The following is a 23803-nucleotide window of genomic DNA, read 5'->3' as shown; positions in this document are numbered from 1 at the left end:
GACTCTCAACAGGTAATAAGAGGAAAACGAGTCTTTGAGTGACTCTTGAGACTTTGGCTGGGGACACAGTCTAAAATATTACTGCCCAAAGAGGATAACCGGTTTGGGGGAAAAGCTTGGGGCATTAGAATTTTAGATGCTCGGATGCCTGACTGGGTGAAGCCCAACCCACAAAGCTTTCACAGAAGCTCATCTGAGACACAGGGAATGGACGAGCGCGGGCAGCAGTAGGATCCGAGTCATGGCTGTAGTCACTCAAGTGTGGCTGCAGCACTGCAAGGGAACCGAGACGCACTCACTTCGGGAGGTTACAGTAAATGAATTCCACCACCTATGACCCAACGAGCATCTGCCAACAGAAGAGAGGTTGAAAGGTGGACAGACAGACAGACAGACAGACAGACAGACAGACAGAATGTCAAACACAGAAAGTCTGAACAGCCTGCCTCGGCCCCATAAAAAGGAGGTGGGATCCGAACTCAAGCGCTCTCAAGAGGGCTCACAACCCTTGTGGAGGGCGGCCATTCCCGACACGGGAAGGAGTGACTCGTGTGAAGTTCTGGGAAGAAAGAAAGCGGCAGAGCGCTAACCACAAGCGCAAACTTTTTAGGTGGGAGCAGGCCTACTCTTGGAAGACTTGGCTCAGCGGCACATACACCCAACCTCGTCCCCGACTGCCGGCGGGTGTTCTGTACGAGAACCGTAGGGGCGAGCCGACTCTCTATACGCTACCACGAAGAATATGGCCGAATCCCACCGCGGAGGGGAAAACAAAACAAAACAAACCAACCGACAACCCATTTCTGGATACGCCTCGGGCACCAAAAAACTACATCTGGAACAATACCCTTCCATCTGCTTACCACCCGCGGGCCGCCTCGTGGGTGTGGCTGCGGGGGCAAGTTTCAGCCCGCGCGCGACAACTTTTCAGACCCCCGTGCAGATGCGGGTGGGGGGAGGGAGGAGGGGGGGAGGAGGGGAGGGCACGGGCGCTGGAAGAGCACACGTCGCGCGTCCTCTCCGCCCGACTGGCTTCCTCGAGCGCGAGGCTCGCAGAGGTTCTCTCGGGGTGGGGTGGGAGCGTGGGGGGGGAGGAGAGAAGAGTCCCGGGGCCCGGAGCTCGCCCCCCGTCCCCCGCCAGCGCGCTTTCCCCGGCGAGCGCGCGGCGGTGACGTCAGCAGCCGGCCAGGGGCCTGCGAGCCCCCGTCCTCCCTCTCGCTTCGGCCTCCGTGCCCATTGCACAAAGCTCGGCGGCGGCGGGAAAGGCGCCCGCAGGGGACCAAAGCGCCACGCTCCTCGCTCGCCGGGACTCTGCCCGGCCGCGGGAGACCCCCCACCCCCGACCCCACCCCCCGAGGCCCGGAGTCGGCGGCCATCCGAGGCCCGGAGCGCCGCGGGGAAGTGGTTCCCGCCGCGGCGGGCGGCCGTTAGGACCGTTACTCACCGTTCCTCAGCACGCCGAGCTGGGGCTGGCGGAGCACCGAGTTGAAGAGCATCTGGGCCCGAGGAGGAGGAGGAGGAGGAGGGAGAGCAGGAGGCCTGCGCCGAGGGAAACGCCGAGGAGATCGCCCCCCAAGTGCCACACGGAGCCGCAGCTCGGCCCCCTTCCGACAACGCCGCCCCGCTCGCTCGCCTCCAGACTCCCGCCACTGCAAGCCCCGGCCGCCAAACTCCGCGCCAAACTGACGTCACGCGCGCTGATTGGCTCTCGCCGCCGCGGCCTGGCGCCTGGGAGGAGCTGCCCCCGCCGAGGCCCCGCCCCCCCAGCGCTCAACCGCGGGAACCCGAGGGCCCATAGAGCTCCCTGAGCGCCTGCGCGGGAGGGCGGGGGTGGGGGTGGGGAAAAAGGGGCGGGGAGGGCCCGGGACGCATGCGTACACCGCCTGACCGCGCGCGCAAGGGTGGGGGGGGGGAACAAAAATCCGCGAGACGGCGCGGCGAGGGGGAAGATGGCGGCGCTCGGGGACGTTTGCGAGCTTCGTGACTAGGCGAGTCCGGTAGCTGTTCGGGCCATGGCGTCGAACTCAAACAAGTCTTTTCTGGCCGATGCCGGCTACGGCGAACAGGAGCTGGACGCCAACTCCGCCCTCATGGAGCTGGACAAAGGTAGCGCCAGGCGCGGGCGGGGAAGGAAGGGAGGGGGCGCCACCTTGTGGCGGCAGCCGGAGCGGCCGCCTCGGCGCCTGCGTCGTCGTCAGCCTGGGAGCAAGCGCACCTGGGGGGAGCGGGTCTCCCGGTCTCCCGGTCTCCCGGTCTCCCGGACAGCAAATGAGATCGTTTCTAAAAGCAATGAACCTTGAGATTGTTTTCTCTCCGAAACGTTCGGTGGAGGTGAGGTCTCCATCAAAATGACTTCGCGAGCATTTTGCAGCGACTTGTTTGGTGTGACGGCCAACTGCGACCCCCTAAAACGGGCTCCCTACGCCTGAGAACATCTGAGAAGCCGGCTTGGGGCACTGGCTCTCTGCCGACCAGTTAGCTCCACGAGTTAGCTAAGGGAAGAAACTTTGGGGGTAGGAGTTAAAATTCCAGTTCTGCTAATGAGATTGTGGGAAGCGACTTTATTATCGTCCAGCCTCGCTCTGCCTGCACGGCGGACGCAGGAGGCTGAACTGACAGCACTGTTGCAAACCCTAAATGACAGTGGTGTGCAAAACGCGCGTTTAGGAGCGCTGAAGAGGTGCTCCTTTGTGTCTGGACAAGGATAAGGGAGGCAGGGGCAGATAGATATCCACAAGGAGCTCAAGTGTTAACGTGAAGCCCTTGTTTCGGTGTACGGAAAGATTTTTACAGCTGATCTGTGCTTCTGGCCTAACTGTTGGGGACTGGACTAGTTAAGTTTGTCGTAAGGACCTGTCTTCAAGTCCACTCCAGTCCCTTTGCAGCTCGGTGCTGTGACCATGCCTGTTCAGCCAAGGATAACTTAGCTTTGATCCTCGTTCCTCAACTTCCCAAGGCCTGGAATTACAGGCGTTCACCGTCATACCTGGGTTTATTCAGCGCCAAGCACTTTACTCGTGATGACATCAGTGGCCCGTTCCTATAGTCTTCTTTTTCCGGAGGCACACTTTCTCCGTGTAACCCTGGCTGTCCTGGAGCTCGCTTTGTAGGCCTGGCTGACCTTGAACTCAGAAATCCACCTGTTCCTCTGCCTCCCAAGTGCTGGGACTAAAGGAGCGTGCCACCGCACCAGGCATATCGTTCTTAGTTTTTTGTTGTTGTTGTTGTTTTTTTGGGGGGGGGGGGTTCGAGACAAAGTTTCTCTATATTGTTTTGGAGGCTGTCCTGGAACTCTGTAGACCAGGGTGGCTTTGAGCTCACAGAGATCTGCCTGCCTCTGCCTCCACAGTGCTGGGATTAAAGGTGTGGGCCACCAACGCCCGGCTGTTCTTAGGTTCTTAAAGAAAGTCTTTACACTTTCTTCTGATGTACAAAAAAAAGAAAAAGTCCCAACATCCGAATTGAGTATCTACTCTTCAAACAAAAGTTGATGTGATGTTGAGCTGGGGGTTTTTTGTTTTGTTTTTTTGGTTTTTAATCTTAACAAGCTATAGATCTTTTTGCCTCTAAAATATAAAGTTACAATAGGAACTTTATTTAAATGTTGTATAACAGTTTCCTTCTGGAAGGTACTTTATATCACTCTAGTGTAGCTGATGTTGTCCCTTGCTGAGAGTAGATAATATTGTAGGACAGGGATCAGGAATGGGGCATGGAAAAAAAAAGAGAGATGTAGAGTTACACAATAATGATAAAATAGGATTTACAGCTTTAGGAAGATTGCTGGGGCTGTAGGGATGACTTGGCCTTTAAGAGGCCACACTGCTTTTGCAGGGGACCAGAGTTCAGTTCACAACTGCCTGTGACTCCAGGGAGTCTACCTCCTGCTGCCCCCCACATACACACAGTTAAACATAAACACCCTGAAAAGAAGAGTTGAATAAAACGCATCTGTGTAAGAAGTGAGTGGTTGGTGCGTGTTTCACAGCTGAGCCTCAAGCTCCGAGAGATCGGCTGTGCGAGTCCGCAGCAGAGCCGTGTGACACAGACGGGCACTTCTGGGCCTGGAGACGTTGCCACAGGCAGCCTCACATAGTGCTCTAGAGAGTGTAGCTCTCCTGATGCAGAATCTTATCAGACCAAGGATCTTTCTTTCCCTCAGCTCATAGACAGTCACCCAGATGAAAACAGGCAAGATGTCTCTCACGCAAGAGAAAGGTTAAGTGACGTCACTCAACCTGTTGGCTTAGGACAGGATAAGGAGGGAGTGGGAAGGGAGTGGTGGCTCATTCCCTTTCTTGAGGGACTGCAGAGGATGGGTTTGCTTCTGGAGAGGCTGGTGGAAATCCTTATGGAGTGCTAACTAAACTCTGAGGGCTGGGTGGGAGTCGGGACAGAGCCCACCCTCTAGGATGTCCCCTGGGATGGCACTCTGCACCCAGTTCCACACATCTTAATTCTCCCTGTGGAAAAGACTACTGTTGTCCTGCCCGTGTCGTCACGAGTGTGATAGGGTTAGCGAGATGTAACTCCACAGGCCTGAGAGAGTGGCTTCAGCCACCGAGTATGTGCCAGGGGACTGACTCCATGTCGTAGTTGTGGGTTTAGGAGTAGACAGGTGAACAACCTGGTGTGGTGTCGCAGGCCTCTGATCCCAACACACACACTCCCGTAGGCAGAGGCAGACAGGTCTCAAGGTGAGTTATGGGACAGCTAGAGTCACTCCACAGAGAAACCCTGTCGGGGGTAGAAGAGGGGAGTAGACTTGTAGACCATGCGGATTTGGGTTCGTTTTCTTGACATGTTGACTGCCAGACTGAATTTAGAGGTATGTAGAACCAGGTCAAAGGCTAGCTTCAGCTCACCACAATGAAGCTGACTTAGGAAGCACTGCCTGCAGTCTCGTTGGTGAGCGGCTGCTTCTGTGCAGGACCAGATCCCCTAATCAGAAATCCAAGGCCCCTTTCTGCGATTACTGAAACCACGGCCTCACTCTTATATGACTGTGATCTGCTTCGTCTCAAAAGTTCTTATTTGATCTAAACCAGTGTTTTCACACACACGCAGACTGCATTCTTGTCTGTTAGTGTGTTCATTTGCAATGGTTTCTGAAGTTTTGGGAAAGGATGTTCAGTAATTACTCCGTGTTCCTGCTCTCTCAATATGAAGTGGCCTTTGTTATTGCCGTTTACTAAGCCCTTGGTGGCGGGCCGCCTTCTGGTGTGCATTTGTACTCGGTCTGTTTCTTTGTGATGCTGGGGTCTTGTTCCTGATGTGCTCTGCCATGGCGCTCTATTCTAGCCCTGTGTGTGGTGCTTGGCGTTTGTATTTTTTCTCCCTGTTACTGCATAAGCACCTTTTAAAAATGAATGTATGAAACGAGAACATGTTAGTGGTTCAGTTTTGAATCATGTTCATCTCAGCTAAAGAATGTACCCAGTGATTTTTTGAAATGTCCTTTCCTGGTAATGCTCCATTTGTGGTGTTTTTAGTGAGTGTTAGTTGTGTTAGTGGTTACTTGGTGTCTCATGAACCATTTTCGTATGCTTGGAGAGTGGCCCGTATGAGCCTCTTCTCACAAAGGTGGAAGCAAAAACTCAAGCTTGTCTTTCAAGAGTGGCATCTGACTGATTTAGACCCTGCCACTCAGACACCTGCTTCTCTTCAGCTCTGGAGATTTGAGGAGAAAAGGCTCACAAGTGTTGACAGTTCCTGTGCCAGCTGCGTTTGCCCTCAGTGCCACAGCTCACTCTAGCACCTCTCGTTTCTCAGCAACACCACGTGCCCTCGTCATCCGGTTAGCTCGGCAGTGTGGTGTCAGGTGCTGTTAGACGTTTTGGTAGTCGTTAATGCCAAGTGTGGTCACATACTCTAACTCCAGGGCCAGGGAGGTAGAGTAGGACAGTCACTGGCAGTTTGAGATCATTTCTAGTGAGTTCCAGGACAGCCAGGGTTGAAAAACAAGACTGTGCCTCAACAATCAAAAACCAAGAAATTTAGTCCTAAAAATGCTTGAGAGATTAACTGCATAACCAGCCAGGAAGCTTTTGCTAAGATTTCAGCTAAGAAACTCCAACACGTGCTGTCTGACATTTGTGTTGTTTTAGAAAGTGTTTATGGGGCTGGGGAGGTGGCTCAGCAGTTAAGAGCACTGGCTGCTCTTCCAGAGGACCTTGGTTCAGTTCTCAGCACCCACACGGCGGCTGTCAACCTTGGGTATCAGGTGATCTGATGTGGTGCCCGCGGCACTGTTAGCACCTGCTATACAAACATACGCACCGGCAAACCACCATATCCACAAAGAAGCAAACCCAGAAACTTTATATTTATAGGTCTTATGTTTCTGGTGTGTTTAGCATCAGGTTGTTGTTTGTATAGCTCAGGCTAAGGTCAAGATCCCCCCCCCACTCCCGTGTTTCTAGAATAATAATAATTGTAGAATCAGTGTTAAAACGCTGTTCTTTCCACATTGAGTTTAGTCACTGGTCTACTGCTGTTAGAGACACCATGACCAAGGCAACTCTTACTTTAAGTATTTAATTGGAGGATTACAGTTTTAGACGTTAGGCCCTTGTTGTCATGGCAGGAAGCTGACTATGGATGGCACTGAGCAGTGGCTGAGAGCTTCACACCCTGATCCACAGGCAGCAGGCAGAGGCAAAGATCGGGTCAACCTCAGAGCCCACCCCAGTGGCACACCTCCTCCTGGTCATTCCATTAGCTGGAGACCAAGCGTTCAGACAGGAGCTTATGGGGGTCACTCTAACTCAGAGCTCCTCAGCTATGTTGTCCATGTGTGATGCGTGAATCTAATTAATCTTAGCAATAAAAAACAGGGCGGGGTAAAACCTGAAAGATCAGAGAAGCAGAGGAGCTGTCACAGTTGCTTCCTACCTCTTTGGTTCCTCCGACCAAAAGTTGTGGGGCCTAGATCCTCTCTCTGCCCCGCTTATCACTTCCTGTCTGCTCTCTGTACAGACCTCCAGGCCTCTATGGCTAACTAGTGGCTAGCTCTGCCTTCTGACTCCAAGTAAACTTTATTTGTCAGAACACAGAATATCACACAACACATTTGTTACATTATAGATTATTGACTGGAATCTCTTCTTTCCTAACATGAGTATTTGATACTGTAATTGTTCCTTGAAATTCTGCGGTTAGCCATGACCCACAAAATAAATTTTTCTTTTGAGTTGTTCTTTCCCCTGTGGTGGGCTACTTGGCAGTACATTGTTTGATTACCAAATACTTGGAGGGTTTCTAGATATTGTTCTTTTTCTGATTGTTAATTCAATTCCATTGTGATAGAGAGCATAAATTAAGTGTGTCTTTTGCTTGCTTATTGTTTTTTTTTTTTTTTTTTTGTCGTACCAGGTATTGTACCTAGGGCTTTGAGAGTGCCCAGCAAGTGCTCTACCACTGAACTATGGTCTCAGTCCCCCGCTCCCCTTTTTGAGGCAGTTTTACTAAGTTGCTGCAGCTGGCCTTGCACATGCTCTGTAGCCCAGGTTAACCTTTAACTGTGAGCCTCTTCCCTCAGCCTGCATATCTGGGACTTTAGGTGTATACCACAAAGACTATCTGACGGCTAAATTCATTGATAGTTTGTATTCCTGAATAGTATTAAAGCATTTTTAAAATTGTTTCTTTTTCATTGCTGTGTGTCTAAGAGAATCAGTTCAAGAGAGGGCTCAGCAGTTAAAAGCGCTTGCTGCTCTTCCGGAGGACCTCAGTTAGGTTGTTAGCACCCACGTTGGGAGGCTCTCAACCACCTGTAACTCCAGCCCCAGGGATCCAGCGTCATCTTCTGGCCTCTGCAGCTACTCTCGTGTACTTGACTAACTTATACATGGGAAATGAAACAATAAATACATTTCAAAAGGAGAATGCTAGTCTGTGAAATTGCTAAAGTGTTTGTAGCAGCTTTGTTTCACTTTGGGGGCATTTTTATATTACAGCACTTATTTGTGTTTTACTTTGCTTTGAGACAGTCTTATGTAGCCCAGGCTGGCCTCAAACTTGCTATGTAGCTGAGGCTGGCCTTGAACTGATTCTTTAGCCTCTACCTCCCATGTGGTGTGATTTCAGGTATGTGCCACCATGCCCAGACTGCGGTAACGGCTTTGTGTGCCATCTTTATTTGCTTTTGTGCTTTATGTGAATTGCAGTCTCCCTGCCTCAGCCTCCGAGAGCCGGGCTCACAGGCAGGCATGCTCCATCCTGCCCGGCCTCCTTCCACTTCTAGTTTTGTTGAATACTTGCTCTCCAGTGACTGTGTAAGTCAAGGTTTGGTGTTTCTGCCTGGAGCTACAAGTTTATGATTGGTTCCTCCTGTGATTTCTCAATAGGTCTGAGGTCTGGCAAACTCGGGGAACAGTGTGAAGCAGTTGTCCGCTTTCCTAGGCTCTTCCAGAAGTACCCGTTCCCCATCCTCATCAACTCTGCGTTCCTAAAGTTAGCTGATGTCTTCAGAGTCGGGTAAGTCGTCTGTGCTGCCTTTCTTCCGGCCATCAGGACTTCTTGCCGCGTGGGGTGCATTCCTTGTACCACACTGTGGTACTCGATTTAATGGCATTTTTAGCAGAAATGGAAAGTAAGACTCAGAGAGTAATTATTTCCTTAGGGAACAAGATAAATTAAATCAGAATAACCTTTTCTATTACTGTATGTATATTTTGTTCCCATTTGTAGGGTTTTTTTTTGTACAGATTGTTTTAAGAAATTCCTGATTTCATTTAGAGATTCGCAGCATGAGATGCATGCATGTGCAGTTTTTGAGCACTGACTAAACTGAACGCCCATTCCCCTTTTCTGTCCCCACTCTTTCCTCCCCCACTTCTTTCTCCATCCTCTGTGCAGCCCTGTGCCCATACATGTGTCAGGTCAGACCTGAGGGAGGAAAGCAGTGATGGGTGCCCTGGGGGGAGAGGGCAGCCACCAGGTGCCCTGGGCGTGGCCGTGATGGACTTGGCCGTTGTGATGGACTTGGCCGTTAGGCATCTTGGAGCGGTGCTGCAGACACATGCAGTATAACGGCTCTTAGCGGTGACAGGGATAATGGCAGCAGGAAAAGCATTTGGAGATAGTACTGCTCTGACCCTGTCACATACACAGTTTCTTTAGTGAGCTAATTTCCTTCTCCGTTTTATTCCCAGAAACAACTTCTTGAGGCTGTGTGTTCTCAAAGTGACCCAGCAAAGTGAGAAGCACCTGGAGAAGATTCTAAACGTGGACGAATTTGTGAAGAGAGTGTTCTCGGTGATTCACAGTAATGATCCTGTGGCAAGAGCTATCACTCTGCGGTACTGTGTCACTGTCGTTATATAGAGAAAAGGGCTTGTTTTTCACTAAGACTAAAAAAAATAATGGCAGCCATCGTTATCTGTCAGTCCAGGCTAACATCGGTAATGCTATTTTGGTTGTAAATTGTCTTGCTTGTGTCTCAAACATCCTACTTTGTAGGAGCTCCTATCTAAGAAGGAGGTGGTTTTTTTTTTTAAAGATTTATTTATTTATTACATATACAGTGTTCTGCCAGAAGAGGGCACCAGATAGATGGAATTGTAGATGGTTGTGAGCCACCATGTGGTTGCTGGGAATTGAACTCAGGACCCCTGGAAGAGCAGTCAGTGCTCTTAACCTCTGAGCCGTCTCTCCAGCCCCGAGGTGGGTTTCATTACAGCATAGCCTTGGCTCTTTTGATGTTCCCCAGGCAGGCACTGAACTTGGGCTCCTCCTGTGTTAGCCTCCCAAGTACCTGGGGTTCCTTGTGCATGCCACCATGCCTGTCCTCATTCTCTTTCAATTCTGCTTGTATAATCACATAATTTGGGGGGAATCTTTGCAGCTCAGTTAATTAAATTATCGGTCTCCTTATTGGTTTTCCCTTCCCTGAGTTTTCCTTTTTCTGGGTCAAGCCTTGGTACTTTCTTGTTCAGAATTAGTTGCTTTGTCATTTTTTTTTGCCTTTTGATTAAGTTGAACATCAGGTGGTATTTTGAAGACCATTTGTGGGGCTGGTGTTGCAGCTGTTACGGGAAGAGTGCTTGCCTGGCACTGCTGAAACTCTGGTTCAGTTCCCAGCTTTGTGGAGCTTCACGACACTGGGTGTGGTGGTATACAGCTGTAATCCCCGCACTTGGGAAACTGAGGCAGGAGGCTCAGGGTCCTTTTAGCTACACAGTTGAGGACCAGTCTGAACTATATGAGACCAAAAAAAAGTTCTTGAGAGTTACCTTTAAGGAACTATCCAGCTTGCTGGGTGGTGCATGCCTTTAATCCCAGCACTGGGGAGCAGAGGCAGGCAGATCTCTGTGAGTTCAAGACCAGCCTGGTCTACGGAGTGAGTTACAGGACAGCCAGGGCTGTTACATAGAAAAACCCTGTCTCAAACAGACAAACAAACAAACAAACCGCAAAACAAAACAAAGTGACATTCACATGGTGTTATTCACATCAGAAACAGTGTTGTGGCAGTCTACCAGTGTGTTAGGACAGGAACAAGTCTCTTTGCACCTGATGTTCTCTCCAGCCAACCAGACCATGGCTCCTGAATTAGAAGTTAAAAACGCGGGCATAATCTTTTTAGAATTGTAAAAATGATTTCTTATCTAAAAATAGTTACTGTGTGTGTGTATGTGTGTGTGTGTGTGTGTGAGAGAGAGAGGGGGGGGGGGGAGAGGGGGAGAGAGAGAGGGAGAGAGAGAGAGCACGCATGTGCGTGTTCCAGGGCACACACATGGAGGCAGAGGGCAAGTTATCAAATCTTCCCATCATGAGCTCAGGTTGTCCATCAAGTTTGGCACAAGTGCCTGTACCCGATGAGCTATCTTGCTGGACCTCAGCCTCCTGAGTGCTGGGATTAACGGGTGTGGCTAAAACCCCCTGGCTTACAAGTCTTTATTTAGTGTACGGACAGAAGACAGATTTCGGGATTCAGTTCTTTTCTCCACCATGTGGATGCTGCAGACTGAATCCAGGTTGGCAGGCGTGGCAGCAGATCCACCCCTCCCCACCCCCCCACCCTCGCCCCTGTGTTTCCTGTGCCTTACCTTCCTCACTGTTGCAAATACTGGCTTGAGCTGCAGGGGGCATCCTCCACTACTGGAAAAACCTTCTCTTGATGTGGTAGATTAAAAAAGCATCATGCCTGTATTTATTGATGCTGGATAAAGAATCTGGGAAGTCTGCTGTACTTTGTGATTCTGCTTAATGGCAGATATGTTGTATTCCTAATACTTTGTTAAAGTGGGCTTCTTTATGCAACATTGGAAAATTGATATTGGGATGCTTTAATAATTCAGAAGGCTCTTTTCTGGGCTCTGATACCTGAGGTGTACTTCACATGCCTCTTTGGGAGTGTGGCTTGTGTGTTTCAGAGGCCGGGAAGAGGGCAGTGTAAGTGCACAGCCCTGAGTTCAACCCCTGGGGCCAGGAAGAAAGGAGGGGGGGCGGGAAAGGGGGAGGAGACTTGGCTTGTGCTAGGTAAGCTGTTTTAATATTCCCAATGTGCTTAAGCATATGGTGTGCTTAGATTTGGGCCATGCTAGATTCCTAAAGCTAACCATTCTTGACCTGAAGTTGTTGAGTTGCTAATCAAGCATGCCTTCCCTTCCTTTTCCTTCACTGTGTCTCTGACTTTGGACCTCTGTCTGTGTAGGATGTTGGGAAGTCTGGCATCGATCATCCCTGAGAGGAAGAATGCCCATCACAGTATTCGACAGAGCCTGGATTCCCATGATAACGTAGAGGTTGAAGCTGCTGTTTTTGCAGCTGCAAACTTCTCTGCACAGTCAAAGTAAGCCTGGGCCTTTAGTGATGTGGCTCCCAGGGGAGTCTTTGAGAGAATAACTAATCAATATCGGTAGTCGTTAAGGGATGTGGAAAGATGTCAGTGATGAGGTGTCTTTTCCAAGAGTCTTAAACCATGTTCGGGGAAGAAAATACACATGTTGGTTACAAAAAGACAAGGTCCTCATAGGCCGGTTTGGGGAAGCTGCCATTGATAGCTTTGATGTCTCCTGAAGAGCCTTCCTCAAACACATGCATGATCCAAAATTGCTAATTTCTGATTGTCTTCTGTTGCTCAGCTCTTTAGCCTTAGACTCTGCACACTCTGGCAAAGAGAGTTACTTGAAATAAACTGACTGGCATATTCAGTTGTATGCTACACTGATGTCTGTGTGTGTGTGTGTGTGTGTGTGTGTGTGTGTGTGTGTGTGTGTGTGTGTGTGTGTGTGCGCGCGCGCGGCGTGTGTGTGCACCAAAAAGAAAAGGCAGGCTACCTTGAGGAGTTCAGGTGATTATGGAGCTGTTCAGTGTGGGTGCTGGGAAACAGACTCAGCTCCTTTTGAAGAGCAGCAAACATTCTCACCTGCTGACTGGCCGCCATCCCCATGTTTTTTGTTACGGAGAGAACTTATATTGCATAGGAACTATGCTGTGAACAGTTTCCATCTGATTAGTGCTGCCACAGTAACTGTGTACGTCCAGTGGCTCCAAAAGCAGTTTTCTAAATTCATCTCTCTATTTGGATAAGTACATAATTTAGTGATTACATTTATTTATGAGGATCATTTTTAGGTGAGCGTTCATTCACCCCAGATAGGACACTGGTGACAGACAAAAAAATGTTTCACTGGGGTTGTGTGTAGGCACATGAGTGAAGGATTTCTTACAAGAGCACAGGGGCCTCAGCTGCTGCAACCCCAAGCATGGGTGGTGATGACTCAGGAGAGCTGCGTCTCTGAGCACCCTGAGCCAGTAGGAGAGCCAGCAAGTTCTGCTTGTATGACCTTGATGCATGCTTACGAATTTTCTGAGTTTCAGGAACTTCCTGACACTGCTCAGTTGTGTGCCTCCTGAGCTTTGTGGGTTTTGTTCACTTTCTGAGTCTTAAGTGGTCTTAAGGACGGAATGGTTCAATTCAGAGGAAGTTACTGTATACCACTGTCCTCAGTAAGATATGCTTGTGTTCTGCCTTGTATAATACCAGATTAATCTAATAGGGAAGCCTGAAGTTCTTATGTATCCGAGTGTAAATTAAAAAACATATCATTTTTATATCAGCTTTTATCTCTTCTTGAGGTCTTCTATCTACACCATTGTGGCTCTGTACTGTTCTAGGTCTTGCTGAGATCAGAATGACTGGTCAAATGATATCTAATATTTTGTTTGGCTGGGCATAGAGGCACACACCTTTAATCCCAGCACTCAGGAGGCAGAAGCAGGTGGAGCTCCGCAAGCTCAAGGCCAGCCTGGTCTACATGGCAGGTTCCAGGCCGTCCAGAGCTGCATCGTCTGGAGCAGAGGGGAAGGGGGTGGACTGACTTGACCTGTGCTGCTGTAGCTGCACCCTGCCTACTCTGAGAGGGTGAAGATCGGGTATTATAGAGGAGCTTGTCCTCCCTCGGAAGGAGGGCCTGGCCAGCTCAGGTGCTTTTAGGGCTGAGGTGAGCATAGTTACAGTGGTGTCCTCTTCCAGTCCCTGCTAAAGAGCCTGGCTTCATCAGAGAGGGACAGCTGTCCGCGACATGAGCCCACTGCTATGATGCAGGAGCATCTGCCCTGCCTGTCAGGCCTGATTTGATGGGGGTGGGGGTGGGGCGTACAACTGGGCCAGGACATCAGCTGACTTCTTTTAGTCTCAGCAGTTTCAGTATCGACACAGAATTTATTATTAGACGGAAAAGAAAAGTCAGCAGGCTCCTACTCTGCATTTTTTGGGCTCAGAGGGCTTAAACCAGATTTTTTAAACTTTGGTGTTATAAAATGTTTTGGTTTAGTTACTTAATATCCACCCCTTCTAGTCACTGCTCTAGAAGGGGTGGGACCTGGAAGAATGGAGCCCATAAATGACATGGACTAGGTCTCATGCAATGGCAACTTCATTTAGAATGTCACACAGTTTATACTCTGAAGGTTAAGGAAGGTCACCTGAGTAATGTTCCCATGAGTTCAAGCTGTATACAACCACAAGAATAGGTCATACTTGGAAAAGCATGTTTTTCCATAGATTCAGATAAAGGATGGTTTAGGCATTTAATTGAATTATAGCAAGCAATAATGAGTAATTTAAAGTAATCACAATTCCTGTTTGCTACACCTGGGAGGAGCATGAAAACACATTCCAGAACAATTCCACGGTTTGAAGACACTGAGGTCACAAGACTCTTGTCTTATTTTCTTGGAGTTTTCTCACAAGCACTCAGAATTCTCCTCACACAACTCCATTCCTGGACCGTGTTCCAACAGTCCACCATGTGTAGATATTCTTCTGAGCACTAGTAACAGGTAAAAGCGAAAGCTCTTGTTAGCACAAATAGAATTAACTGGTGCCGTGGCAGTCGCCACCGTGGGCTGACTGTGCAGGTCTGTTGGGTGAGACCTCTTCATACTCTTTCTTTTGCGAGAATGAGGGGAGGGCGGGCTCTGCCACAGCATCTCACTGTGGAGCCCAGGTTGACCTCAAACTTACGACCACCCTGCCTCAGCTCCAATTTCTAGAACTCTGGGTGTGAACTCACAGGGATCCACCTCTGCCTCCTGAGCACTAGGATTAAAGGTGTGCATCACCACCACCTGTAGAGAGGGAGGTTTCTGTCCTGCCTCCTGCAGCCGTTTAATCCCAAATACATACACAGGCTCATGTTAATTATAAACTGGCACTCTCGTGGTGGCCCATGCCTTTAATCCCAGCACTCAGGAGGCAGAGGCAGGCAGATCTCTGTGAGTTCAAGACCAGCCTGTCTACAGAGTGAGTTCCAGGACAGCCTCCAGAGCCACAGAGAAACCCTGTCTCGAAAAACAAAACAAAAAATAAGTAAGTAAGTAAACTATTTGGCCTATGGCTCAGGGTTCTTATTGGCTAGCTGTCTCAATTATTAACCCATTTTTATTAATCTGTGTATCGCCATGTAGTCTTGGCTTTCCAATAATGTCTGGGCCTCCCATTGGCCAAACAGTTTCTACCACAAAGCAAGGCAAAGCATGCCACAAGGTGTCTCTCCTAAAAGGTCTCAAAGACAACCCTGGTCCATCAGAGTTTCCTCTGAGGAGCCGCTTAGCTCATTGGGCTTCCTTACATAGCTGGTGAGGGCTCTACAGGAGTGTGGTGTTCCCAAAGGGGCCACACTGAAAAGTCTTCATCCAGCGGGATGGTGGCAGAGTCCCCTCCCAGTAATCTTCCTGCACGCACTCAAGCCCCTTCCTGAGTTTCTAGATCTGCTTGCAGTTAGGACAGAATCACATACAACTGTTTGGGAGTGGTGGCTAGATGCTCAAGTAAGGATGCCATGACCATTCTTGTCCCTCCTTTCTGTGAGGGAATGGCAGCAGACACAGCCGAATTCTTGAAGGTTGCTGCTCTGGCTTGAGTGATAGTGCTGTACACCTTGGTGTGTTTCTGCACTGGCACAGGGGAAGCTGCATGACATCAGGATCTTGATGGATTGGCACGTAGCAAGGTTGTGCAGGTGAGGACGGGTGACTTAAGATAACACAGGTATACTTGAAGAACTCAGCACTCTGGACCAGTCATATGACATACTCATCTCCCAAGATGTTTCTAGGACGTGACCTAAGATAACACAGGTATACTTGAAGAACTCAGCACTCTGGACCAATCATATGACATACTCATCTCCCAAGATGTTTCTAGGACGTGACCTAAGATAACACAGGTATACTTGAAGAACTCAGCACTCTGGACCAATCATATGACATACTCATCTCCCAAGATGTTTCTAGGACTAAGGATGCAGCTGAGTGGGAGATGCCTTGCTGCCAGAGCCTGCAATCTTAGTTGGGATTTTAGAGTATTGTTTCTGTGATAATTGTGTTCTTTGCGATTATAAAACTTACATTTAATTTTTTGATTTTCAATGTTGCCAATTGTTTCAATTTTCTTTTTCCAAAGGGATTTTGCTGTAGGAATATGTAACAAAATCAGTGAAATGATTCAAGGTATGTACATTTTATTTAGTAAAGTTAAGAGACTTAATGGGAGTCTAGTTAGTAATGGTTGTTTGTGCTTATTAGGTATTTACTGTGTGCCAGTAATTATTAAAATAACACTAAGTATCTTCTACTTGCTAAAAGTGCCTGAGGTGCTTGGCGTACAGAAATATAGCCAGGTCCTTTCTGTCATGTAGCCTGAGCTCTAGTCAGGAGCCGAGTGAGCGGTAGACAGGAAGTGTCAGGTGCCGCAGAGAAAATGAGTGGAGTGCTGGAGGAAGGCAGGAGGACGCTTGCTCTCTGTGAGTTCATCACGAAGCTCCAGTGAAGTGAAATCGGGGAAGGAAAGGGCGTGGCCTGCAGAGAGGGCTAACATTCATTGCCAGTAGAACCCAGAGCTAGGAGTTCCGCCTGATAACATCCCTCAGGGTTTCCCACTTGTGACTACAATCAGTCCCAGTTCTGTAACACGACTGTTTCACCTGAGTGAAACATTCCTTGTGTTAATCTCTGTAATCTTCACAGCATCTGCTAAAGGCGGCTCTGGCTACAGCGTTGTACATTGTCAGGAACACTGTTCTCTTTGCCTTCTGAGAAGGGGCACTGCTGGGTCCTGTTGCTCGGCAATGGGTTAGCTCTGTCCGCACAGTGGAGATCTGTTCAGTCACACAGCTGAGGAGGAGCGAGCCCGGCTGTACTGATGGTTTTTAAGTGAGGCTTTGCTAGCTGAATCAGGCCTTTCTCGTATGCTGTGTCCAGGCCTGGCCACCCCGGTGGACCTGAAGCTGCAGCTGATCCCCATCCTACAGCACATGCACCACGACGCCATCCTGGCCTCCAGTGCCCGCCAGCTCTTGCAGCAGCTGGTCACGTCCTACCCCTCTACCAGAATGGTCATCGTGTCCCTGCACACTTTCACTCTGCTGGCAGCCTCCTCTCTGGTTGACACACCCAAGCAGGTAATCGCCACCGTCGTTCACTGCTCATTTGCAAATGTGCTTATTTGGTTTGTGGTGAAAAATGAGAAGCAACCCTAGCTTTAATCATGTTGTGGTCTCTTTAATGGGGTTAGCTGGATCTCTCTTTCCTTTGTATTCGTAGCATTATTCTTGTGAGCCCCAGGACAAAGAGGCATCAGGGAATGTGTGGGAGGAAAGAAAGAATGGAGATCTTAAGTGCCAGGTCCTCCCTAGCGCCTTACACACTGAATGGTGCATTTGTGCATCAGGAGACGGAGTCCAAACCTTAGTCTGTAGCACTGATCCGCGGGGAGTCTTTTCTGTAATGTAAAGGTCTCATTAAGTAGCAGTGTCCCCACAGACAGTCTCGGGAATGATATTGTTCACAGGGTGACTCTGCTGTTCTTGTAGATTCAGCTTCTGTTGCAGTATCTGAAGAGTGACCCCAGGAAAGCTGTGAAGAGACTTGCTGTCCAGGACCTGAAGCTGCTTGCCAATAAGACACCACACACCTGGAGTAAGGAGAATGTTCAGGTACGTGATGCTTAAGAAAAAGAAATGCTGTTACCCGAGCCAGGGTGGCACCATGGTCAGAGGAAGCTTCTGCCCCTAAGGCTTCACTGTCTGGTTTAAATTTCAACAAATGAAACCTCCAGAGACTCAAACCAGAGCATAATCGTAGTGAACTTGTGTCTTGCCGTGTATGCTTCAGTCCCTCTGTCGTCAGACAATTGTCTGAATATGTGCTCTCATGAGTGCACATGATGCCCGAGGGAGGCCAGGGCATCAGATCCTTCTGGAGCTGGACATACAGGAGGTTGTGAACCATCCAGTGTGAGGAGCCAAGTGCAGGTCCTCTAAAGTGCGAGCCATCTCTGCAACCCTGCCTGCAGACAGTTCCTGTCCCACCTGGCCCCACAGCCATTTCGTCCCAAATAAGCACACAGAGGCTTATGTTAATTATAAACTGTTTGGCCAATGGCTTCTTATTGGCTAGCTGTCCCTTAATTGTTAACCCATAACTATTTATGTATTTCTACATGGCCTTATCTTACCAGGAATGTCCGGTGTCCTATCTTCCTGGTAGCTACATGGCATGTCTCTGGCAGCTTCTCCCTGTGTCCTCTCCCCAGCCTTCTCCTCATCTGGTAGCCCTGCCTGGCTACTGGCCAATCAGTGTTTTATTCATCAACCAATAAGAGAAACATATATACAGAAGGACATCCCCCTTCACCTACCTCTCCCCTTACAATGATACATATGTTTAAAAAGAAAAGGTGGGCCGGGCAGTGGTGGCGCACGCCTTTAATCCCAGCACTCGGGAGGCAGAGGCAGGCGGATCTCTGTGAGTTCGAGACCAGCCTGGACTACAAGAGCTAGTTCCAGGACAGCCTCCAAAGCCACAGAGAAACCCTGCCTCGAAAAACCAAATAAATAAATAAATAAATAAAAAGAAAAGGTGAAGGTTCTTAACCTGTGGGTCAAACGACCCTTTCACAGAGATTGCCTTAGAACATCAGAAAACACAGATATTTATATTACTACTCATGAACAGCAAAATTATACTTATAAAGTAACAACGAAATTTATTTTATGGTTAGGGGTCACCACTTGAGGAAGTGTGTTAAAGGGTCTTAGCGCTGGGAAGGTTGAGAACCACTGCTCTAGGTTTTTGCCTTCTATAAATGGAGTGCCGTTAGAATCAGTAAACTGGAATTTCGTTTCCTGAAGGGAAGAGTGGGAGTCCAAGATGTTCTGGACATGACATGGCCAGTGTGATTACGGACGTACAGCAGCCTAGACATGCTGCACAAGAGATGCCAAAATAATAGGGCATGAAAGTAAGAAGGGGATAAGTTAGGAAGGAGGTCTATAGGAGTATAGGGCATAAGAGAGGGTAACAAGTGAGTATTTTCAGTGTATTGTGTATATATATATGACATCAGGCAGTAAAAGAAAAGAAAAAAACCTAAGAATACCCAGATGTAGTGTGCCTACAATCTGACTCAGGAGGTAAGAGGCAGAGGATCAGTGTTGACCACGTAGAGTCTGAGGCTAGCCCGAGCTGCACACATGAGACACTGTCTGAGAGGAACAAAGAGGCGTCCAATTGGAGCAGCTAAGGACATCTGTTTCTGGAGTTCGGAGGGCAGGTGTAGCTGATGTCATAAGATAAGCGTCACCAGGGTAGAGATGGTGGTGCAAGCCTCAAGACTGGGTGACGGCTAGCGGAAGAGCGTGGCAGACAGGATGGGGTTACGGTGAGAGACATCAGCTGGCGTGGATGCTGAGTGCTGAGAGAGGTGGTAAAGCTGTTTCCCTAGCCCCAACTCCATCGCGGAGTTTTCAGTGTTCGTTGCTGGATAAATGCGTAAAAATATATGATGAAAGTGTAAAACCTAACGTGAAGCTCCACAGCTTAGAATCACTACTGTAATGGACTAAAGTTCATTGAGCACTATGAACCTTGGATCTGACTTATACAATGGGGATTTTTTTATTTGAAAGTTCCTTATAATAAATGTTTACTAATTAGGGGTTAGTCATGAGGTACTGTTGCTTCTGGCCTGCTGGCTGAGAGTCATACCATGCTGCAGCCGCATTCTCCCAGAGCATGGGGCCAGCTGTGTCTTCACCAGGCTTGAGGGCAAGTGTCTAACCACTGAGCATCTCGCCAGCCCCGTTACTTCACTTCAGTTAATTGGGAAAAAGAAATGATTGCGTGTAGATGAGAATGAGAGGTTTGCAGAAGTGGAGGATTGACGGGGTTGAGAGATTTGGGAGCAGCAGTGTGCTGTGGTGTCTGTCTCTGTCCTCCCTCTCTCCCTCCCTCCTTCCTTTCCTTTCAGGGGCTGTGGTGGGTTGTTTTGAGACAGGGTTCCTTTGTGTAGTCCTGGCTGTCCTGGAACTCAGAGATCCACCTGCCTCTGCCTCTGCCTCTGCCTCTGCTGGGATTAAAGGTGTGAGCCACCACCACCTGGCTAAAAGTGTTTCTCAGGCTGTCTGAAAAGCTTTGTGATGGGTAAGGTAATCTGAGGTCTTTCCTTTTCCTGAGCATTGGCAGACTTTAGAGTTGGGGCTACACAGTCTTATTAAAATGAACTGGGTGCTTTCTCTTTCCATGGCTGATGTGCTGTAAATCCACTGGAGTCTGAGGCTACGGAGGAGGTGTTCTGAGACCATGTCCCGTTACTCTGGTCATTGCTGGGGCGTCTTCTGCCTCCTTGTGAGTCAGCGTGAACGTCATCTCTCTGAAGCTCATAACGTTCACTTACTTTGCTCTTAATATTGTCCATCCGTGTACACCCTCCTGCTGTCTCCTTTCTTTCTGGTTGGTTTGTTTTGACAGTACTGAGGTTAGATTCAATACACACACCCAGTGTCCTATACTGGGCTCCACTCGCTTGCCAGGAGGTTGTGATTTTCAAGTTTTTTATTTTCATCCTTCTTAATAATGAAAACACTTAAAGCTATTAATTTCCTATTTCACATATTGACCATATCCCATAAATTATGTTGTGTAATGTTATCATTGCCATTAATTTGAAATGCATTTTTAAAACTTATTGTGGTATAATTTATTTATAGAGTGCTTTCTGGGTCTGCAATTTGATGACATTTTATATATACACTTACTCATTTCTCTAACCACTGCCACAACCTGAAATACAGAACATTTTCCGCATCCCAAAGTTTCCTCAGCTCTGTCTGTGTAGCCAGCCAGTCTTTCTCCAACCCCTGGTAATACCCAATTTGATTTCTACCCCAGTGCTTAAAGGAGTTGACTTGTAACCTGACAACCTGAGTTCAATCCCTGAACTCACATAAAGGTGGAAGGAGAGAGCAGAGTCTACCAAGTTGACCTCTCACCTTCATGTGTGCGTGGCATGCCCACCCTACCCGTTACACACGTACATCCGCACATGATGGCAAACTTAAAGCAACTTTGTTATATAGACTATATAAATGGGATTATAAGAAATGTAACCTTGCTGGGCGGTGGTGGCGCACGCCTTTAATCCCAGCGCTTAGGAGGCAGAGGCAGGCGGATCTCTGTGAGTTCAAGGCCAGCCTGGTCTACAGAGTGAGTTCCAGGACAGCCTCCAAACAATACAGAGAAACCCTGTCTTGAAAAACAAAACAAAAAAATATGTATTTATTTGTTAGGCCAGGGTAGGAGGCTCATATGTCATGGCAAGAATGTGGAGGTTAGGGGCAGCTTATAGGAATTGGGTTATCTCCTTGCACAGTGTGGTTTGGGGGGATTGAACTCAGGATATCAGTCTTGGTGGCAAGTGTCCTTACTTCCTAAGCCTTCTTGCCAACTCTGACTATGATCTTTTTACAAAGTTTCTAGAACACATCCCTGGTGGCGAGTCCTACTCAGGATATAGAAGAAACCTGTATTTAGAGACTGAGGCAAAGAACATCGAATTCACAAGGGCCTCTCCTGCAGCAGGGAGTTGAGCCAGAATAGAGGGGGATTCAGACCCGATAATCAGGGGGAAGGCGATAGGGTGAGTAAGAGATACTCCATGAAAGAGGTTTGTTTGGCCCTTCTGTGGATTTTAAAAATGATGATCATATGGCATCATAGTTTCTCAGGTTGCAGAACACTGGCTTCAATCCTACAGACATTAGATGTTGCCCTTTTATTTTTAATTTTAATTTATTTATTTTATGGTATTCACACATGGCTGTCAAGCATTCTACCACTGAGCCACATCCCAGCCCTGATTTAGTTTTTCTAATGCTAATGCAGTCATGGCAAAATTCCTCAGCTTCTGAAGGTGTCCAGGGATGAACTCTAAACTTCAAGTGTCCAGTGACAACTCTAAACTACAGAAGGTGTTCAGGGATGTTCTCTGAACTTCAGAAGGTGTCCAGGGATGATCTCTAAACTACAGAAGGTGTCCAGGGATGATCTCTAAACTACAGAAGGTGTCCAGGGATGTTCTCTAAACTACAGAAGGTGTCCAGGGATGTTCTCTAAACTACAGAAGGTGTCCAGGGATGTTCTCTAAACTACAGAAGGTGTCCAGGGATGTTCTCTAAACTACAGAAGGTGTTCAGGGATGTTCTCTGAACTTCAGAAGGTGTCCAGGGATGATCTCTAAACTACAGAAGGTGTCCAGGGATGATCTCTAAACTACAGAAGGTGTCCAGGGATGTTCTCTAAACTACAGAAGGTGTCCAGGGATGTTCTCTAAACTACAGAAGGTGTCCAGGGATGTGCTTCTGTTGTTGACACAGCTCCTTTGCCCAGAGGCTACCAGTGTCTAATATGCTACATTTTCCCACAGATATTTTCTGTAAAAACCAACAGTTCTTTGTAGATATTTTTCCTCACACATGAAATTCAAAGACTTCTATGACTCAAATGACAGTCAAAACAGACGAACCAGAATTGTACGTCTTAGACTCCAAGTGTCTAATGTCCGCTTCTTCTTGGATTTCATGTCTCCTGCCTCTGTGCACCCTCTAAAGTTGATTCTCTTCTTCCCCATAGATTGTTCGTCTGCATAAGTGGACTCAATATCCGACTTTTGAAATTTTTTAACATTAATGGGATTTTCATGTTCATTCTGTGTTCTAATGTAGTGAGTATAGAGTGCATATGTGGCCCCCACATAAGGCTGGGTTCAATTCCAGGTACCCCTCCCCACAGCCCACATCGGGGTCCCTGCCTGCCTGCCGGGCCTGTGTAAGTTTCAGCTCTCTCCTTCACCATTGCCAGAGCAGCCATTGCTCTTCTCGTTGTGTTTAAATGTCACTGCCCAACTGTGACGCCCTCCACAGTCTGACCCTCCTCCTAACTCTGCGGCCCTCACAGTCTGACCCTCCTCCTAACTCTGCGGCCCTCACAGTCTGACCCTCCTCCTAACTCTGCGGCCCTCACAGTCTGACCCTCCTCCTAACTCTGCGGCCCTCACAGTCTGACCCTCCTCCTAACTCTGCGGCCCTCACAGTCTGACCCTCCTCCCTCTCTCATCTTTAGGCGCAGGGAGCACTGCTCCTTCTGGCGTAACCATTGCATTGTCGCACACCCTGACTGGCTTCTGCCCGATCTCCCTGGTCCCACGCTCATCTTTGCTGCTTTTGATGTGGTTGCTTAAGTAGCTGCTGGATTTAAAAAAAAATTTTCCATGCTGAAGTAGTAGCACATACCTTTAATCTCTGCACCCAGACGGCAGAGGCAGGCAGATCTCTGTGAGTTCAAGGCCAGACTGGTCTATATAATAAGATCTAGGGCAATGTAGAAAGACCCTGTCTGAAAAAAAAATTTTCCCCCATGTAATATTTGTAATTAGATGTTCTAAATCACATCCTGTTAATGGTTTTATTGGGACCACACTATGATTTCCAAATTTTTTATTTTAGCTTTCTTTGTAAGTTTTGCTTATTTTGTAAATTTAGGAATTAGTTTAATTCAACAAGACAGTCATCCTGTGATACAGGCACACATTGGCCAGAATGAAGCAGAGTCCTTGTGCTCTGGGCACATGGTCCTCGTCCTCTGCAGCGAAAAGAAGAGCTATATCGTGTTTGTGAGGTACCTCAGTCGGCTGCTGCCAGCGGAGTAATGACCAGACAGCCAGAGGCCAGCAGGTTTTACATGGACTGAATCATTGGGAAGATAACACCCGTACCCGGTTCCTCTTAGTGGTCATTAGTACAGCATTAGTACAGCACATTTGTTAGGAATGGGCCAGTATGGAGTGGGAGAGAGAGCTCAGTGGTAGAAAACGTGTTTGGAATGTACTGGACCCTGAGTTTAACCTCAGCACTGGGAGCGTAATAAGAAAGAAAGAGGAAAAGGTAAATGAACTAATATTGTTATGTTGTCCTTGCTACCACACTGCGCTGTCTCTGGTTTTTACCAGTGTTCT

At 48.2% G+C, this 23803-nt stretch overlaps 2 protein-coding genes across 3 annotated transcripts in view; one reads left to right on the top strand and one right to left on the bottom strand.

Annotated features, from left to right (window-relative positions):
- Dtl (denticleless E3 ubiquitin protein ligase homolog) overlaps positions 1-1656 on the bottom strand; it is a 37117-nt gene extending 35461 nt beyond the window's left edge. The window contains exon 1 of one of the 2 annotated variants that reach the window (XM_005082871.4): positions 1445-1656. In XM_005082871.4, coding sequence (XP_005082928.1) covers positions 1445-1496 — 52 coding nt within the window. In that variant the 5' untranslated portion in view covers positions 1497-1656. Of the gene's footprint in view, positions 1-863; positions 883-1444 lie in introns of those variants that run through there. The other variant, XM_040738419.1, reaches the window with a different exon arrangement.
- Positions 1657-1914: 258 nt separating this feature from the next.
- Ints7 (integrator complex subunit 7) overlaps positions 1915-23803 on the top strand; it is a 50663-nt gene continuing 28774 nt past the window's right edge. Inside the window, exons 1-7 of the mRNA XM_013122637.3 lie at positions 1915-2106; positions 8349-8478; positions 9156-9302; positions 11660-11797; positions 15917-15963; positions 16714-16913; positions 17325-17447. Of these exons, the coding sequence (XP_012978091.1) occupies positions 2013-2106; positions 8349-8478; positions 9156-9302; positions 11660-11797; positions 15917-15963; positions 16714-16913; positions 17325-17447 (879 nt within the window). The 5' untranslated portion in view covers positions 1915-2012. The remainder of the gene's footprint in view (positions 2107-8348; positions 8479-9155; positions 9303-11659; positions 11798-15916; positions 15964-16713; positions 16914-17324; positions 17448-23803) is intronic.

Source organism: Mesocricetus auratus, unplaced genomic scaffold, assembly GCF_017639785.1.
Source record: "Mesocricetus auratus isolate SY011 unplaced genomic scaffold, BCM_Maur_2.0 Super-Scaffold_100676, whole genome shotgun sequence".
In the NCBI taxonomy this organism is placed as follows: Eukaryota; Metazoa; Chordata; class Mammalia; order Rodentia; family Cricetidae; genus Mesocricetus; species Mesocricetus auratus.
The sequence above is the reverse complement of the archived record's forward strand: the minus strand, read 5'-3'. Positions and strand labels throughout refer to the sequence as shown.